Source organism: Anas platyrhynchos, chromosome 19 (assembly GCF_047663525.1).
Source record: "Anas platyrhynchos isolate ZD024472 breed Pekin duck chromosome 19, IASCAAS_PekinDuck_T2T, whole genome shotgun sequence".
Taxonomy (NCBI): domain Eukaryota; kingdom Metazoa; phylum Chordata; class Aves; order Anseriformes; family Anatidae; genus Anas; species Anas platyrhynchos.
In genome coordinates, this window is record NC_092605.1 from 11,467,783 (window position 1) to 11,488,381 (window position 20,599).

At 44.0% G+C, this 20,599-nt stretch overlaps 1 protein-coding gene across 1 annotated transcript in view; it reads left to right on the forward strand.

Moving 5' to 3' along the window:
• The window catches only part of SHISA6 (shisa family member 6), a 254,479-nt gene that overhangs the window by 56,429 nt on the left and 177,451 nt on the right, over positions 1-20,599 (forward strand). The window contains exon 4 of the mRNA XM_027471237.3: positions 1,912-2,007. Within this exon, the coding sequence (XP_027327038.1) occupies positions 1,912-2,007 (96 nt within the window). The remainder of the gene's footprint in view (positions 1-1,911; positions 2,008-20,599) is intronic.

The window sequence follows — 20,599 nt, forward strand, 5'->3', positions numbered from 1 at the left end:
GAGCTGGGTAGGAAGACGAGAACAAGAGACCAGACCAAATTCTCTCCTGTGAAAGCAGAAAACCCTTATTTTTTTCCTAGAAACATTTCTCAGCCAATTTATGGATGGATGCCTGCACATTTGAAGGCTTTTGCTACCATCTTGCATTACTATAAATACAAGAAAACTGTCTCTCTGCTAACTCTCCCAACACTTTGTGTGTGTTTTGAGAAGTTTGGGAGCACTTGACTGACCTTGACCAGCAAAACTATGTGAGGAAAAGGAGTGGGATGCTTTTTCTACTAGATAGGAACAAACATTTTTTCAGAAGGATCTCCAACGTGGTCTGAGGATCTCCAACGTGTTCCTGTGATCACAAAGGCTGTGCTGGCCTCTCCTGGCCAGAGGGTTGCTGGTGTCCTCCTCAGGTTGGGAGCAGGGTTTGCAGCCTGCCCAGTCTATTGCAGGGCAGACTGGTGGAACAGTTTAGACCCTGAGAAGGTGCTCACCTTGAGCCCACCCATATGCAAGGGGGACTCTGGTGACAGGGGTAGTGGTCTGTAAAGTCAGCAGGAGTTGCCAAGGCACTGTGGTGGGAATTGCTGGCAAAAAGGGAAAGAAGATTTTGCAGAGTATTGAGGTTTCAAAGTCTCTGTGCATTTTAGTTTTCACAATGTTCCCAGAAAGCCTGAAAATGTGTGAGAACACACGGCATTCAGTCTGTGTTTGAAAAATAGTAAAGGGCTGTAGCATCTGTCAGAGGCAACATGAGCCAGCCAGAACATGGCCCTGGGCTGCGTTTCCACCTGGTTCCATGATGCCCATTTTGCCCTCCCCACTGCCTCCTGACTCAGCTCTCCTGCTCAGGTGCCGTGTGCTGGACCATCTGCCCTGCTCCCAGCCACCATGGCTTGGAGGAACAGTGATGCATCGCCAGCTCGTGCAGAAAGGCACACAGAAGATGGAGGCTTGGTAGGGAGGGAGCTGCATTCCCAGCCCCTGCGGCTGCTTTGCTTTCCGCCCCTGGCACCTATCTTATCTTTGCCTCTTTCAAAAATAAAAGGAATAGCAAAATTAACAACATGAAAAAGGGAGGAGATGATAAAGAGTATCTGGAAAATTATCTATGTCCTCATTTCAGAGCTTTGCATGGTAACAGGGAGGCAGAAGGCCTTTTTTCTTATTAATATATCAGAACGTTAAAAAGCTGGATGTCTCCTGAACAGTTGATAGTACTCTGTTGTGATGGACTGAGAGAGCTCCTAGGAAGTGTTCTGCAGAGGACTATCGCACTTGAGAAATTATCAGTGGATGTTGTTCAAGGACCAGAGCAAATAAATCAAAGCTAAAAGACAAAGTCTGCTGTCATACTGTTAATGGGCACTTTGGTCCAGCCTGGACAAAAGAGATACTTGCAACTTCACTTTTGTGCTGAGAAAAACTCCAGCAGCAGTGAACAAATGCTGTCAAGGGCCTGGCTGGAATCAGGATTAGTCAAAGCCGCATCTCATGTGATGTCTTTTAGCTTCTCACTCTTGAAGGCCTGAGTGAGTCCAGTTCCTTGGGAATGCTGATACTAGCAAACCTGAATCCAAAGCACAGATGGTCAAATTCCCTGGAATTTGGGGTGTTTGGTTTAATATTGGTTATTTGGTTCCCCTGTCAGAATCTGTTCATGACTTGTCATCACCAAAATACTCATCTTATTCTTCATAAGTCTTTGTCCATATGGGAATTAGGGTTTGCTACTGCAGCTGTTATGTTCTTCTGTAGCCTCTGCTTACCATTAATAATGCAACCATGTGGTCAGGCCTTGGTACTCATATAAAGGGTGACAGCAGGGCTACACAGAATGTATTTGTATATATATAAAACTTGAATAAAGTTGTTTGTTTTGCTTTGTTTTTGTTTTTGTTTTTTTTCCCTTGGCAGGTCACTATGGAAAGGATATTTATCGAAGTGGAGGGCCAGATCTCCATAATTTCATCTCCTCCGGGTTTGTCACGTTAGGACGAGGACACACGAAGGGTACAGTGGAAACAATTTTTTGCTAAATAAAAAAGATTCTTTTAAATAAATAAATAAATAAATAAAAAGCTATAACTCAGAAGCTGGGTTCTAAGTGCTATGAGATAACAGTATTGGACTGCACTTGGTAGATTTAGTCTAGCAAATATTGCTGCAGGTAAAATACTGTGCTCCTGGCAGAACCTTTTAAATTCTAGCAAGGGAGACGGTGGGAGAGTGTAGAGTCGGACAGCCAGACTGCAGACTCCACTCTGACTTTGCAGTTCAACAATTTATACTGCTTTGTGTTTTCTTGGGTGCATGGATACAAACCACCATTGTGCTGCTGTACTTATAAAGGGGAAGGGAAGGAGTGTAATGCCGTCCACGGGCAGGCAGTAACAGTTCAAGAGTGTGTTTCTGGATTTCTTTTAATTTCTGGGCTTTTTTTGGGATGGGGTATTATGAATATTTTATAAAGTTATTTCTTTTTAGGTCCAAAACATATATTTTATGTGTTCATATAATCTGTGATATAATGTACAAACACGAAAACACAAAAATATACATATACTGCTCTGTGTATGTTCTGTGTATATGTACTGTATATATGATATATGTTGAGAGACAGTTGTAGCTATATTAGATAAGTAACCGTATATCCCAGGAGTTGTGGTGACACAAAAGCTGTGAGATTTGACTCGAAGTAGCTGGTCACCAGAACCCCAGATGAATGTTCATTTATGACGTTGTTGCCTGTTTGGTGAGTTTTTATAGTGTACAGTGAGACTATGTTGGGAGCATCTTTCTGTTCACACCCGCACCCTGACTGAGTCACAGTGGTGCACTGGCAGTGGGTTGCGACACTGGGATTGCAAGCATGTGCCATGCCAGTATGCATCTGGTTTTGTGTCCTGATGACTTCTGAGACTGTTGTACATTTCTATAGACACAATGTATGTGGAGATACCTATATAGACACAATGTACTGTATGTGGAGATGTGTCCATGTGCCTGGTTGAATGCACCTGTGTTGTTTCCGTGGATGACCATGACTCACGAGTTATTAAACGACCTTTATTTTCTTACATTTCCTGCACTTTTTCAAAATTACCACAAGTGTCATCCAAAGCAGTGTTGGTCCTGTAGAACTGTCAGAGAAGAAACAAATATATGTATATTGTCTGTGTATGTCTGTGTGTGCTTAAATAAAGTTTACTGAGGCTGAGGCAGCACCCGTGGGACTTGTAATACAATACCTGGCAATTCCAGCCTGGCACTGCACCGGTGGAAGGAAAGCAGAGAAAACCACCAAGAACCTTCAGGTGGGCGGGGAACTAAAGTGGTTCAAGGAAAGACTCATGGATGGCGTGTCACACAAAATTTCCCTTTCTCCTCCCCACCAAAAAGAAGTTTTACAGTCATGTCCTAACACATTAGGCCTGGCTGTATTTAGGATGAGGTAGAAAGTGTACCCAGGAGAGGCACAGTCTACAGAGTGGTGTGTCCTGATGGCCTTCATCAAGATCATGGGTAACCTTGGGCAGAGCCTTGCAATCCACCTCCTTGTCTCAGACGTTTGAGTTACCTTCAAGCAGTTTTCTTTACAACATACTTTTTTCCAGTACCTTCTCAGATAAAAATAAAACCTGCTTTCCTTCTTTAACTGAAAAGGCTTGGGGGGGTTGTTCTTCCTTAGATGGGCCAGTGGGTTTCACACCTTTCCCACTGGCTTTGCTGGAAAACCCACAGAGCACATTTCCTATCCTTGGGAAGATGGGAGAATGGGCAACAGGAGTCCAGATTGTTTGTGTGCCACCTCTCTGAACAGCTATCAGATAGGGTGCTGTTTTCTACCCTATCTGATAAAAGTGTATATAAGGCTTTTAGTTGAAGAAATTCAAATAGTTGGGCTGCTAATGGACCTAAAATAATGTATTGCCCTTTGAATTTACTTCTAAGTTACCTGCAAATTCATGTTTTGTTTGAACAATGCTTAGTGTTAACTTTTAACTTCGTAATGGTAAATTCACATGCCCATGCATGATTGGTGCAAGTAATTAACGTGCACACATTCTGCAGGCAAACTGCCTTGTTTGCTTGTGTAGATTTGTCTGTGTTTGCAATCTGATTTGATTGCCTATTTGTTCTGTGAACGTAGGGCCTTTGGCTTTAGCAAGTGACTTAGGGTCTCTGTCATTATGTTTGCACCCTATATCATTTGATTATTTCAGGACGTATTACATGATAGATTCCCTGTGTTCTGTTTGAGCTGGCAGTGCAGGTGTACATATAGACGTGAAAGATGAGTGCTCCAGCAAGGGATACACTCCTGAGCTTTAGCTGAACTACGTCATGCTCAGATTTCATCTTATTTCAGTTCCAATGCATGAATTAAAATCTCCACCTCAGCTACTATTAGCCAAATATCCTATGTTGTCATTACACCACTGTGGAATGGCTTTCTGCTTTTAGATTGAACAAAGCCAATGAAGTTTATCCCAATATTTCTTTGCACTGGGAGACACATTTTTGGTGTTTTCTCAACTGTCTTCTGCCATGGCAGGACTCCAAGTGCTGAGTAATATTTAAAGGCTAGTCTATTTTGGGTGGAAGACAAAGACGTGAGACATGCCAAACTACCATGGATACCAAATCAGCATATTCACATGTCTGACATCCACAGGCTCTTGCAAGATTGTGATTTATGGTTCTTATATGACATTCCACTGGGCGATGCATCACTGTCTGGCATTTAAGTCTATAAAGTCACTATGTAGCGAGTTCTTCAAACCACAGTAAAGGCCTTCACTGTCAGTCTGTCACGGTGATCTAGAAATAAATCCGAAATCCATAGAAGGTCTCCATGGAGAGACACGCAGCTGGGTTAATTTCATCAAACTTTAGGTAGCTAGAAGTTGGATGTTTTATTAGACACACCTGGGAGAAACTGGCACCTCTAAATGAGTGTTCACTGGCTGGGCACCAGACACTTGTTCCCATCTACTTGGAGTTGCTACGATAGACATAGTTACTAGTGCTCTGTTTGCTGTGGGAGTTGCTATGAGAGTTCAGTGCTCCAATGAAACAAGCAGGAGCTCTGAAGATGGGATATTCCTCTGTGCACTAACCTAATTAAAAAGCAAACAAACAAACAAAAAAAAACAAAAAACAAAAAACAAAACACCTTTTTCAACATATTCTCTGGCTGAGATTCCTGCTAATATCAGATGTGCCAGGTTGAGCCTACCCCAAAAAGACCATACTCACAGTCCTGCCAGGGCTTTTCTCAGTCGCACAAACTGGTATAGAAACTTTTCCAGGCACAAAAAACATGGGGCAAGCAGCCATGAGGATATTGAACCACAGTGAGTCAACATGTCTAGAAGAATACTAAATTCACTCCAGATCAAGATTGTTGAGTTTTCAGGTTTAAAAAAAAAAAAAAAAAAAAAGTAGGTTTGATTTGATTTTGATTTTTGACTTTTGATTTTCACTACTAGCCTCAGACCCTCAAAATTATTTCAGAATTTGAGTTGGGCTCCTTGTATTTCACCAGTCTTTGCCAACAGCAGAAATTCACTGAGCTCACTTCATATCTAAACAACTTGTTTTCGTGGTAACACTGCAATGGTGTTAAATATAGTGAAGCTTTTGCAGGAAAAGTTAAACTGAGCACTGGGTGGTCAGGAAACAGTGAGGAACGTGGGATTTTAAAATTCTCTACTGCAGACCCATATAATAGAGAAATAGGAAAATAATAGGGAAATCTGCTAGTTTCTTGTAAGCTTATGCTTGAGGAGGTGCAGAGGTAGGGGAGCAGCTTGAAAAGCATGTGTGAAAAGTTCAGGAAGAACCAAGTGTCCTTCCTCACAGCTTTCCCAATACTACTTTCTGAAATGGGACATCTTACCTTTGGTTCAGGGCTGCAAGTCTTTATCTGTGATTGGTCCAGGATTTGCTGGGAGATGTGCTGGGAGTTGAGGCATCTATCTGTAGCAATCTTTTTTCTTGAAGTATCCCACTAGAATTGGCACCAAAGATGTTCTCCACTAGTGTCAGTAGGCAGGAAAAAAAATTGAACCATATACCCAAGACAGTATGATATGGTTGTTAGAAACTGACTACACTGCTGCTGCCATCTCTTCGGAGCATCCTGCGGTGTGGGAATTGTGAAAAATATGTCGGTGTAGAGCCTGGTGACTGAGCAATAACAACTACCCACAGTTAGGTTGTATCTTGTGATACTTGGTGCAAATAAGGCAAGATTTACAACCTGAACATGGTTTTTACTGGCTGCTGCTTCTGTTCTCACTGTCCTGAAGCATCGTTGGTACCTCATGTATTCACAGCGTGGCCCAGGGGACTGTTTTGGTACCATCATGTGAGGTACAGCTGTCCAGTCTGAGACAGGTTTGGCTTAGCATGTGCCTGGAGTGTGGAAATATGGTACCTGTCCTTTAACAGGACCTTACATCCACCCCAGCCATAGCATCACCTTTTGCCATCTCCTGATAAATATCCTACTCCCAGTTACCTGAAACAATGCACAGAAATGCACAGGCAGAAGGGAGAATGAGGGGTCTACTGTTGTTGGCTTCTGGCTTTTTCACAGGCAGTATCGCCCTCAAATCAGCATTTTTCTTCTTCATATGCAAGAGGAGCAAATTGATCTTCATTTAGTCCTGCCTTAGAAAATGATCATCTTTCCCTCCCAGACCATGTGTAGGTGAAAGAGTTGTTCTAAGGAATGACGGACCACATTTCCCCTGGTGTCAGAGCAGTGGAAGATCGGTTCTTCCATCTTATCAAACCACACGGGTTTGAGGTTTGGAAGCTGTAGGGGTTTGTGAGAGTGAGAAGAGACAAGGTGATGACAGGGTGGGAGAGAGAGCTGATAGGCTTGAGGTGGCATCTGAGTCTCATGGCTGCTCCTCACTTGCTCGCCTGCCCGTGGGCTCTGTTTAGCACAAGCTGAGGGAAGTGTCTTGCCACCATCTGTGCCAGTGCATGGCCAGACCTTCAGTTTGCTGGGGAGCACCCTGCAGCCTCCTGGGGATTCAGATCACTCTGGGGATTCCACTGTGCTCTCACAGTAACCCAGTGTGCCTGTACCAGGAGATGGAGGGCCTGATGCCAATGGGGTCATCACACAGGTTTATTGCAAGACAAATTTATAGAATAAAGCAGCAGCTTGATCTTTCTGACAACTTAACATTTGTTTTGTTATGAGGGATCCTCCTACAAACATGAAAGAGGACAATGCAGCTCCAGATCATACTTAGCAACCAAGATCTTCCCAAGCTGCTTCGATGTCTCAGCCAGCTGAGGTGGGCGGCAGCTCCACTTCTTATCTTCTTCTGCCCTCACAGCTCCGGAGCTTTCCCAGCTTCCACTGCAGGGTGGTTGGGGTGGTTGCCCAAGACAGCATTGCCAAGTTTGTGTGAGTGTGGCTCGTAGAAAAGCATGTTGACAATGATAGGGCTTTGGAATGTCCCGTGTCAGTATGAGGATCAGATCATTTTTTTCCTGAGATGTCTTGATCTACCCATCCATTGTACTGCCTCATTTGCACATTCTTTCCACCTTCATTGGTTTTCTGTGAGCTGAAGAATATCTGACAGGCTCTGTATTTTATAAATGACATGTCTGTATGCAAACTAATCTTTATTCAGACACCTCAGTGGATTTATAACATTCAGCATGCTGTGAGCTCTGCATAGACCCTAGACGTGATACAATGTGGTGAAATGGGATCGAGTATTTATACTTGTTGGCACTACATCCCCCCTTTTACACACACTTCTGTTCCTTTTGGAGACCCTGGCATACAAAAAGCTGAGCTCCTTTTAAAAGCAGCAGCTCAGAAAGCAGTTTTACTGGTTCATTTGCATGTAAATATGATTCGGGGGGGGGGGGGGGGGGGGGGGGGGAAGGGAAGGGCAGGGAGAGTGAAGAGATTTATTAATGTAATTATCATTAGCAGTTTGAGGATTCTGACTCCTTTCTCTCCAGCACAGTCCTGGTTCCCTGCTGTTGTAGATGTTTCCCTGTTGTCTGGTGTTAACAGCCTCGCATTTCAGTTTCTTTCCTGGTTCATACCCTTAATTTTTTTTATTTGGGGGTCTTGGCTTACATCTGTTTCAACTCAGCATTGGCCTGATGCAGCTTCAAAACATGCAGTGAATCAGCTGCAGAGTGGAATTTACAGCCTCACCCCATCATTAGTAATCTACATATGCAGTACATTCATTAAAATAGTGGAAAAGAGAAGTTTAAGGGTCATTTTTTTCATGCCTGCCTCTGTAACACATGATGAATAGATTATGCAAAAATTGAGGGCTAGGTATGTTGAGTCCTTTTTCTCATTAAACACTTGTTATACATGTCATATCAATGGAAAGATGTCAAGCCAGAGCCCGCAGCATCCCAATGAATCATTTTATGGTCATCCTGGATAATATCTAATGATTTTGATGGTTTCTTGCAGTGCATGTGCTAAAGATCACTTGCATTCTGATTCCGGATTAATTTCAGCTATTGCATATTCTGACACTTAATTGTATTGACTTGAAAATAGGATCATTGGGATATGGAAACTGCTGCACGGCTTTGCAGAAAGATTCCATTACGCAATAGGGCATTTCAATCCGCTTTGAATTATTTAGCCAACTCCAGACACAACCATCCATTTCTCAGCAGAGTCTGGACAGCTCTCTTTTTTATAGCCCTCTGAATATCTGGGTGGGAGGAGGGTGGGAGGTTGTGGAAACCATACCAATGCCTTCAGCAGTTGTACAGCATGCCACGTCTGTAGACCAGGAATGGGATGAACATAAGCCAACCCAGATCAGTCCCTGGGGTCACCTTCTGCCCTGTGCCTTGAAATGAGTAAGGTGAGGGGTTCATACCCTTCTGTCTTCCAATCAACTGGCCACAAACCGAGCTTAAAGCACAACCTAGGGAGACTTTTGGAAAGGGGCTTTCCAAGCTAGTGTCTCCCACTCTATGAGCAATGAGAAGGAGGAGGATTGGCAGATAATCTGAGAGCCTTCCTCAAGTTTGTTGAGAAAGCAGCAGAAAAATGACCACAAGCAGGGCAGGGAGCGCATATGTCACTGCTAAGCCAGGAAATTCAGCTTGCTATGGCAAGAAGCCCACAGCTGCTCCATAGCCAGCAATTAAATGGAGTCTGCTTCCTGCACCAACAGCAAAAACTTCCCCTGCAGGCAGTCTCACTGGTGCACATGAAGAGAATCTCATCATGTGGAGATCATGTCGCTCACCGCCTCAGCCTGTTGATGGCATTTTCAACTTGACCTCATGAAACATGCTTCCTGGAGGACACAGATAGGACTGGGGCAGGAAGGGAGGATGCTAGCCAGGATGGGTTGCCTCTTCTTTCTCTCTGAGTGAACATTAAACCAAAATGGTGTGTTTGAACCACCCTGCCACCTTAGGTTTCCATGGCAATTTTAAAGAACTGAAGCTATCTCTAAACTCATTCTGCTCCTGTAGTTAGTGAATCATTTTCCTGCCCACTTCCTTGTCCTGCATACTCCGCTGTGGCCAGCACTCCGCTGAGTGCCCATGGATGGTTTTCAATAGTGTAGTGTTCCAGAATAGATTTCTCTTCTTTCTTCTATCTGCTAACAGTGTATCAAAATAAATTGCAATAGCTGAGAGGAGAAGAAAAATGCCCTGCCTATTATTGGATGCCCTTTCATAGAGTCTGTCAAGTCTTTGCAACATTTTGGCAGGTACCTTTGAATGCTGAGCTGAAGGCTGGTGAAAAGCTGCCAGTTACAGCCCAGCTATCTATGAAACAGGGAGCTTCAGCTGCATGCCCCAAACATCTCTTTGAAGATTTGTTTTCTATATCTATTTTCAAGAATTGATTTATAAAAAAAAAATATGATTTCCTGCTGCAATGTTACTGAACATCTTAGGCTGGTTATCTCTATACAGAGGGATTTTAAGTGAAATTAGGAATCACCCTTGCATTTGGAATACTGTTTCTTTAGCATGTCACCATTCAATCTTAAATGTGTTTGAGGATTGTAAATAAGGAATTTAAATATTATGAAAAAAAATGGTGATTCATAGGTGAAAATGGGGGACTCAGCAGGTCAATCTCTAATTTTGAAGCAGTTGTGTCCTCAGAACAGCCAAATCCCACAGTCAGAGTTCAGCAGGTGAAGAGCTTGGGCATGTCCAAAAATTTACTGCTACAGCAAAGCTAGTATATTATATAAAGTTTATCTTCGTAAGTCTCGTGGAAGAAAAATTGGCTCATTATATTAGAAGTGTTTTTGAACACACAAGCCGTAGATTTGCTTTCCAGATTTGCTTTCTGTGTTCAGTACTCATGGGAAAATTATTTGATCCCAGGAGCTTCAGTATACCCTCCCGTAGTCTGTATAAAACTGCGGACGGTTGTAAGGACTTCATACGGTGACTGCCACAAATGTAATTGCAGACAGTCTTTGAGAGACAGACTTCTATTATTTATTGACTTTTTCTACTCTTGGAAACAGATTAATCTCTATCTCTTGATGGTGTGGGGACCTGTGGCCGTGACTGTTTCATGTTGTGTCGAACCTTTCTTTAACATCCATCCTGACCCTCCCCTATCGCAACTCCATGCCATTCCCTCGGGTCCTGTCACTGTCCCCAGAGAGCAGAGCTCAGCGCCTGCCCCTCTGCTCCCTGTGAGGGAGCTGCAGGCCGCCATGAGGCCTCCCCTCGGCCTGCTCTGCTCTGGGCTGAACAAACCCAGGGACCTCAGCTGCTCCTCATATGTCTTCCCCTCTAGATCCCTCATTGTCTTCTTAGCCTTGCTTTGGACACTCTCGTACACTTTTAAGTCCTTATTTTGTGGTGCCCAAAACTGTACACAGTGCTCAAGGTGTTAGTGCTGGTGGAATTTGTCACTGAGCCGTTAATATTCCATTCATGGGACTGCAAGGTCTGAATTGAAGCCAGATGATTCCTGCTCTCTCTGACTTAAAGTTAGGCTTGTACTCTCAGCTAGGCAACAAAATCCTTCTCTAATCAGTGGAGAGAGCCTGGGCATTTCATCTATCCTGATGCCACAGGCTGAGATCATTGACAGGACCTGTATGGCTGTCACTCTGCTTCTGTGCTTTGCAGTGTGCCAGGATGCGACGTGGGTTGCTGTAAGCCATGGGCTAGTGGGAGAGAGTGCTCACAAGTGGATGGCCTGTGCTGTCATAGGTTGGTATAGCAGATGCTGAAGGAAGTGCGAAGAAGTTTTCACAGTGAAGCCCAGGTCTGAGAAATCAGAATCTTATTTTTCCCCTAGGGGAGACACTTATCTCTGGAACATACATAAAAGTTCTTGTTTTAGCTGGAAGATATTTCTCAATGTTGAGTTACTTTTTGTGCATTCATGGAGAGACCAGTCTCAGCAATTTCCCACCTGCCAGAGCAGCATTGCTGTGATTCAGTTTAGGTTTTGAAACCAGGTTGTGGCATACGTTTGTTATAGACAGGGGAAGTTTGTGGAGCACAAAATTTGCTCCTGTTCTCTATGAACAAAAAAGTGCAGAGGTCCTGAGGAACAGCAAGGTGATGGGATCAAGGGCACTACATTGTTTGCCATGATGATTTCTCTAAAGAATTTCCTAGATGAGGGCATCATTTCCATGCAGTGCCTTGAGGATGCTGCTGGTGCTGTCATGGAGTAAAACTGCCAGAACCCAGGTCTGCAGCAGTTTCTAAGACTGGTGGTTAGATTGAACCCAATATTTTCTGTCTGACAGGTGAAAAGCGAGAAGCATCTCTTTTTTGCTGACTTTCTTTCTGGATTATCGGCTGCAGAACAGAGAGCAGTGTTTCAGCTGGAGGCAAATGATGAGACAGTCCCTGTAGAAACGAGGTGCATGGAACAGGAAGAATTTGAGCAGGAACAGATCTATTCATGACAATTTTTCTGAGTCTTGGATAGTCCTAGCAGTAAATGAATGAATAAAGAAGCTGGGATTTTGCCAGTAATTCATATAGCTGACATACAGTTTCTGGACCGCAGCCTAGTTCCTCAACCAAAGAGCAGATTCCAAACACACTTTCTGCTAATGATGGGTATTTTTGAATCGATTTCAATGGCATTGGCTTGTATCTGCAGTAGAAAATACACTCGTGTGTGCCAATGCAGACCTTACCACATTGCTGTTGCACACCTGCCCCATTCTCCATCTTGAGAAAATCATGGGTTTGTTTTCCTGAGATACATTTTTCCCTCTGAGCAAGGAATGAGTTAAAGGCATGTTAGAGTCTTTTTATTTTTCTTTAAATGTGTTTGAACAAAATGTGTTTAAACTGTGAACAAAAAGGAGTTTAGTAGTCAGGCTGAAAATTGATCCCTGGCTCTAAGAGTCAAACTGGATTTGACTAATATATGTTCAAATTCTGTGGGCAAGGCATAAGGAGTTTGAGGGCCTTACCCTCAACTGTGATAAGAAAAATGCTAGTGCAGACAGCAAGATACAGATCTGCTGAGCAAAAATCCTCATCCTGCACAGTCATATTTCTGAGATCTGCTCATTATGTGGGCCCATATCTGTACACGCGGCTCACAGATTTCTCTCTAGAAATGCAAACCTTCAAAATTTTATTAAAGTACTATACTCTTATCTGTTCTTCTTATGTCATTACCCCACCTCTATTGTTTAAAATATAACATGTTTTATTCTAAAGTATATGCTGCTGTCATTAATTCAAGATACGCTCAGATACCAAGAGCATACTGTCTATAAAAGGCATGTCGTCATATTCATTTTAAACTGAGAAACTAAAAATAAATCTAGTTCAAATATAGGTGATAAGAATAACCTAAGACTCATGTTAGGAAGTACAATATGAATGAACACTTAAAGGTGCCTGACAGATTGTGTGCTTGGAAAGAGCATTGGGTAAAAGTCTGGAAAGTAGATTTGGGACAGAGAAATCAGTTTGGTGACTACTATGTATCCTCTCTCTCTGCATAGCACCTGAAAGGCATCGAATTAAAAATGCTCAATTCAGCACAGCTAGCAAGAAATTCTGTTTCATTCAATGTAAACATTAGTGTGTAGATCACACTGTCACAAGATGCTGTTGAGATAAGAGGGTGCAGGCACAAAATACAGACTGTGATACTTGTGCAGTTATTGAAATAGGCAAAGTTACTGTAAGTGTCAGAAGAATGTGGTCCCAATATCTATGTCTGAGGTTTAAGTGCCTCAAACTATGGGGGCTGGGGGAAACCTGCTGAAATTCGTGCTGTCCCAAATGTGTCTGTGGCAGGAGCTCATCTTGTAAAACAGTTCATATGGTCTATCCACAAAGCTCCAGAAATACCCTCAATTCACTCCTGTTTGGCATGACCTGAGTGAAGAATAAGAGGACACTCCAGCCTAGGAGAGCAAGAACGGACTGACGTCTGCATGGGAGGAGGTTGCATCCAAGTCACTGGGGCACGTTTGCAGATAGCACAAGGTGGGGGGCCCTTGCTGACCCTCACTGCTCTGCTCTGGCCTCTGGGCACTGCAGAGGGGATGCAGTTTTGATGCTGTGCTTGGTGGCACCTCAGCCCTTCTTGGGGTTTCTTGGCCTGCTTGCTTCTCAGGGTCCTGGTCAAGGTTCCCCCAGGTTATGGGACATCCAGCTTCATGCTGTTCCCCAGATGAGGTGGGACTTTCAGCCTCCTGAATGCTTCTACTGCTGCATGAAAAATGAGCACAAGCAAAACAGACCTGCTGAAGTTGTTGAGCTGACCTCAATCTAAGTTCTTGATGGGTCATTGATAGCCCAGAGCCTTAACAGGGAGGTTGACTCTGCAGACTCCAAATTACCAAGAGCAGGCTTCACCAGCTGCACTGTGCCTGGGCAAGTTCAGGGCTTGCACAAAACACCATCAAGTGAATCTAAGTAAAAGCACAAATAAAAGATGAGCAGAAAAAGGCAAATGTGTGGCCTACCCTCCAGTGCAATATAAGAAGGCAGCCCAAAGGGATGCATGCTCTTGAATGCACAAAGCCCCAGTAATTTGTCTTGCATCTTAACCCCTGTTCCCTGCCTCCAGGCTGGCTGCAGATGAATACAAGACCACCTTGCTGGGGGCACGGCAGTCACAGGGGGCCAGGCTGCGCCCTTCCCTCCCCTACCCTACAAACACAAAGCAGAGCACAAGGCAGGTCCTGCCAGCAGCTTGGCAGCCTCCAGCACGGTCTGCATCTTGTAGTAAAGACACTGTGTAAAACTCTCCTGTGTAAAACACAGACATGGCCCCATGTCTCCACATCTCACTGCTCGAGCAAACTTCTCTGGCTCGTCAAGACAGCACCTGGTAGTAAGGCATTCAGGCTCTTCTTTTGGTGAGTGATCGGAGTTCCTTCTGTTCCTCCAGCTGCAACACAAGGTTTCTGGAAAATCTTGAGCCTTTCTTAGGATCTCTGAAGTGGCTGGTGATCCTTTTGAAATTTTTCATGTGCAAATTGCAGGGACACGGACCCTGACTGTGTAAGGAATGCAGACAGCCACAGCTAGCACGTGTCAGGAAGCCACGGGGACAGCACATTCGCTCCACAGTCTCCATCATGGTCTCCATTATTGATCTCCCATTGATCCTGCCACCAAGGAGAGCTCTTCCTCTTGCTGTCAGGAGTATCATGCACTATCATGTTCATGCTCATTATGGAGCTTTCACCCCTTAGATGTGAACAAAGATTTGAATAGAGCAAGTGAAAACCTAATAGATAGCTGCTGTTGGATTTTCTAAACAAGCCCTTCAGAGCTGCTGGCTTCTTTTTCATATGCAGATAAGAAGGAAGTACCTTGAAATATTTAGGCTGATCTGCAGAAGAGGCACTGAACAGGGGATGGCAACAGTAATAGAGAAAATTTTAACCATTTGCAAAGCATTTTCCTGAATGAATATTGCCCAAGAAACTCACCAGATAAATTGGAATTGCTAACTTAATTTTGAAGCTGGGGAACTAGAGACAGGGACAAGACAGGAACGTGGATCCAACATGATGCAAAGATCAGGAAAAAAGTTTGATGGGAAGATGCAGGAGACAGAGTGATAGGAGACACAGTGACTGTGTCTACCTGGAACAGTGGCATTAGCCATGCCCACCACACAGCTGAGGTGGCGTTCAGATTGTATCAGAAAGGTGTTCAGATCTGCAGCATCCTTAAGATGGCCCAGGCAGCACAGATGAGACAGTCATGGACCTGTTCATGCTGTCTTTGTGCCTAAACATAGGCTTTTCTTCAGGAGAACACTGACGTACCTATTGCCTTCCAGGACACTCTCATCAAGAAAACTTTCAGTCACAGATCTGTGTGCATTGAGAGCCGTACTGGTGAAGCTGAGATTAGACAATAGTGACTTTATGCCTGTGGAGTCTACAGAAAATCTTCAGGAACATCTGAGGGCAAAAGCAGTGTTCATTTTTCTTCTTCAGGTTCCCTCTCATCATCCTGCAGTATGGGGGCTGGCTATAGTGTGAGAGACAATTCCCAGCAGAAGCCCGATGTCTGCACAAATGTTGATTCAGACACAGTTATCAGCAGAAATTTAGCAGCATCAATATTTTCCTCTCAATTTGCAGCACTGCAGGATCCTTGTGGCAGAGCTCTGATTTTTGGTCCCTTTGGTTCACTGGCTTCAGTGGGACGAGGACCCCTGCCAGGTTATGTTGCTGGCTAGGAGAAAAGCCTACATTTGTCCATGCATGCTTACTCACTTGGATTTCCTGGGCATGTGTGATTTCCCAAGTAGCAGATTTTTTTTTTTTTTTTTTGAAACAGGCAGTAAAGACAAAGTAGATTCAGTGCGGCATCTCCATCTGACTTCACTGCTCAGTCTTCCTTGGTACTGCCTGGGGAGAAGGAGGCCCTGCTGTGTAGCACATCCTGTATCACACGTCCAGAGTAGCCCAGAGGAGCTTCATTGTAATCGTGCATAACTTCTCCCCTGACTACCAGGGTGACTGCTTCAAGAAGAGACCTCACTGATACACCCGCTTTGAGGATCCCCACCCTAAATGCTCGGTACTGGCATTGCACAGGTACCCTGGGACAGAAGCCTCCAGCCCTCAGGATTGATATGGGCCATCCACTGGCTTTTATTACTGAAGAACAAGGAAGGAAGAAAAACAAACAAAGAAAACCAACAAAAACAAAACCTGGTGCCTTTGAGCTATTATTTAATCCTTTTTAGATAAGAAATCACCCACAGGAGGTGCAGGAGCCACAGAGCAGCTTCTCTTTATCTACTGTTTAAGGAAGATTAATTCAATCTGGAGCAGGCATAAATCCATGGTACAAAGAGGGTTTGCTGGGTAGCAGTGGTCCTGTCAAGCAAGATGACAATACAGGAGTTTAGCTTGCTTAGCCCAGAAAAGGCAAGCTGGGAGATATGGGAACGTCCTGCACAAACACAGCAGCGGCTTAATAGCTGAGAGGGAAAATCACGTGTAAATTAGAGCAATATCAGCACAAAGACAAGTAGGTGAGGATTGGTATGAATAATTTTAGTTCAAGAGGTTTCAAGGTCAAAGCTGTGAAGTTCTCTGACAGTCAGACAGTTAGCATATTGGTACAAGCTGAGACAAGCACGCCAGCTCTGCAGCATGGAGCTTGGTCAGTCCATGAAAGAACCATATGTCCCAACATTCCTGTAACAAGGCTCAGAGGATGACAACCTTCCAGTTCTGGTTCCCTTTTTGTAGCTTAGGAGCATGATGAAGTAGTTTGGAGACCAGCAGGGACAATGTTTCTGTAATAACCCTGTGCTAGCATGCAGAATGCCTGATGAGAGTAGAATAAAGGACAATTTCCCAGAGAAGGACAGATTATTTGAGTCTTTATAGCTTTGTTCTGAAAGGACAAATAATATCCCCCATGAAAGAGCTGCTGTACCTCTGAGTACATCAGCTTCTGACTGCTCTTTTTCATGAGAGTTGTGTCTATTCGCAGCCTTATTCTACAGGAGCTGAAAGCATCGGAAGTAAAACAGAGCAGGCTATTGCATTCTTCTCATCTGCCCACTGGTTTTCTTGCCAAGATAGGGCCCCTGCCTCAAACATTAGGCCTCCAGGCCTCTCCAAAGAGGACACACTTTAGTCCACCCTCCTTTCTCAGGTGGCCCAGTGCCTTGCAAAGCTCATAATAACTTTGGAGTCTTCTATATCGGGCATGTAGATGGGATTCATATCATCCTGCTCATAGCATCTAAAAATTGGGCTCTCAGTCTAAGCTGATCATGTAGGCTCTCAGAAGGTCTGGGGGAGAGCTAGGCATCTCTTCAGGGGGAGATCTTCATCTCTGTCCTAAGATAGATGTATTTCTCTGAAGAAATAACAGCCCAGATGATTAACAAGACTATGTGTACAAGCTTTAAAGTTAAAACCAGGGATTTTGAGTTTACTTTAAGATTTCAGCCCAGCAGGGCAGCTGGGATGGACATTTTTCCCTGTGTGCTCTTTTGTGTCAGCACAAGCACTGGTGTGACCACACAATGGGCCATATTGGAGACTTCAAGTGTGATTACACCAACCCTACAGTGGTTTGAGCCCAAAGAAGCTCACTTTGTGTCCTCTTGAATGCTTCCCTGGCTCAAGAACAGGCAAGGCAAGGACAAAGCTGGCAAGGGCAGGGGAGGAGTGATGGGACTGTTTCAGCAGCATTGGTCCTTAAAGCAAGTACGAAACTCCAGCACCAGGTGAAGCCCACTTTGTAGCATCTCAACACAGTGCATCACAGTTAAAAAGCATAGCATTACAGAAAGACTAGCCTGGATTTGTAGCTGGCATCGCTTTTTGAGATTTGTGTTATGAAGTACAAGAGCTCTGGCCAACACAAGCAGTATTTATCTTGCTTGTATTGATCCTTGCTGTGCCACAGTAATTTCTTGTCTTTAAGGATTCCAGGGTGTTTTAATGGAAGTCTTCACCGATACGGGGGAGAAAGGGAACAGCAAAATCCCTGGTTGCTATGTGAAAGCAGGAAATTTTGGTTTGGGAAACCAGCAGGCTACAGCCACCCAGAGAATGGGGCTTTGTCAGGTGCTGATGGTGGAGCACTGGAGGCTGAGATTACTTTATCTGCATGTCCCCATGAGCTGTTCTCACAGAAGAATGGCTTTCCCCAAAAGCACCATCACTCGCTTTCTAATACAGAGAGGGAGAGCTAAAACACTGCAATCCAGCAGTCGCACAAACGATGCACAAAGTTGTGCTCCATTCAGGCTCCGTGGCAGTGGTGCATTTGGAGGAGCCCACTTAGGATCTTTTTTTCTCTGGCATGCTTTTTCCATAAGAAAAATGACAATACAAGCATAACTGGAGGCAGATTTGTCTGAACTGTAAGGATTTGAACATGCCTGTACTTCCCCCCATCCCCTTTAAGTCTGCTAATGCTATCACACTGAGGCCGCATGCAGATTTACAAACCATATGCTGCTAAATTAGTCTCACTACCCAGTGTGAGAAAAGTTCAGAAGAAACCCAGGATTCTGTTTTGCATATCTACAACACAGAGCTGAGCCCTTTGATGGACTCCTCTGATGGCCAGGAGCTGTGAATATTCAAGATGTCAATACAAAAAAAAAAAAAGTCTGAAAAAAACAACAACAGAAAACTTGTACCATCACCACAAAGAGCAATGCTGTTTCTATAGCATGACAACAAACATAAGTATCACTTTCTGAATAGGATGAGGCCAGTATAGGCATTTATCCCATCATGAACTGTCCTGGACAGGTGGTAACAAGGGCAAATGGGCTCCAAATTCGTAGACAAGAGGGAGACACATTTTACAAGCTTTGGCCACCATTGTTCTGCTTTGGACCATGGAGGCAAGACCAAAGGCAAATATTGGGAAGAACTGGCCAAGACTGAGCCGCAGGCTTTGTCTTAGTTGGAAATATTATTTTTTTTTTCGTCACCAGGGAAACAGAAGCAGAAATGACAAATACTTTCAATTTGTCAACATTTTCCATGGATATTTTTGGTCTTCTGGTGAAAAACAAAGCGTAGATATGTCTCAGTTTAAAATTATCCAATTTACTTTCCAAACTGAAGGTAGAAATGTGGTCAGAGGGCTGAAGGCATAACAGAGGTTCCTTCGGTGCCCCTGCCACTTGGGACCACCATCTCTGTGGGCTCCTTGGCTGGACTCCATCTGTGAGTAACCATCACAGTCACCACCGCATGTCACATCCTGGAGGTGTCATCTGGTAGGGTACCATGACCCAGAAGGGAGAACAGGAACATGAAACACCTCAGCTGCAACTGAGTTCTTCACTAAAGACAAATTCTAATTTAAAACAGTTTTGTTTCCAGCAGAACTTTGAATACTGATGTCTATAAAATGGGTTCCTTTGTGGGGAAAATGTGGGGTTTGGTGAAAGAATATGTTTTCTACATAGTTTTAAAAGGAAAAATACAGACTTTGCTTCCTGTAAAACTCTCTCAGAACAATCTTTTGATTTGTGAAGTTAATCTGGAAGAAATCCTCGGAAGTGAATTGAGGAGCTGCGACCTGCCTGGACTTTCCTTAGCTAAGAGCCATGTCTCTGGAGATTAGGTTTGGCTGGGCTGATAAATCCTGCTGAGATTTCTATGCAAGTGCCTTGTGGAGAGCAAAGCTCTTTGATTATCCTGTTGCTATTCGTCAAATGCAAAGGACCATGTAAAAAAAAAATATTTTCATCCTTCAGAATTGCTATATTTTCCCTCTCCTTTTGATGTTTGAGAAGAAAATAGCCCCGTGAAGCAACTTGATTTCTTCAGAGCTATTAACAAATCTTCCAGGGTCCCAGGGTGACATAACAGGTCTGGTCTGACTCATTCCATTTAACAGTGTCTCCTTCCAGCCAGAAATAGCTCTGTGTGCAGCCATAAAAAACGTGAATCAATTAATGTCTTTTATTAACTAGAAATGCAGATAAATCCCCTGAATCAGGCAAAGGCATTTTGCTGGCTGCTGTTCCTTCTCCCTCCCCATTCTCTGTATCTGGCTTCTTTTTCAAAAGATCTTTTTGGAAGTTGACTCCAGGTTCATGTGGACATTTTTGCAGCTGAATCTCAGACATTCTGGCTTGTAGAAAGATATGTCAGGGGGGTGGTGGATCCTGCTCCAGGAGATCATTAGCGTGCTGGGAGAATAAGGAATTTAAAAAGTGTCTTGGCCAGGGAGCGCTAAGTTAAATAGGAGCGTAGGCTGGACTGGGAGAATGAGGCAGAGGTAATGGCTTCACATGGAGTATGTGGGTGTATAGTACATGGGGAACTCAATGAAAATGTATCCTATGCACATACGTTAGTGGTATTTATATTAAAGAAAAAGCACGCTCTGGTCCTGGCTTAGCTTTCAGCTCACAGGACTGCAGCCGCCTCCCTTGCTGTGATCCAGTGAGCCAGATCCCAGCACCTATGTCCTGGGAGCTGAAGGAGGAGGAGTTTCACTTTCTCTTCCACTCTGGCCAATGCATTGTGTTCCTGCATCCCATGGCCCCATGGCCGCGCTGAGTCCCACTCCAGCAGGGACAGTCACCAGTGATCGCTCAGTTTCAGGAATTTCCCATTGAACCCAGTGAGCA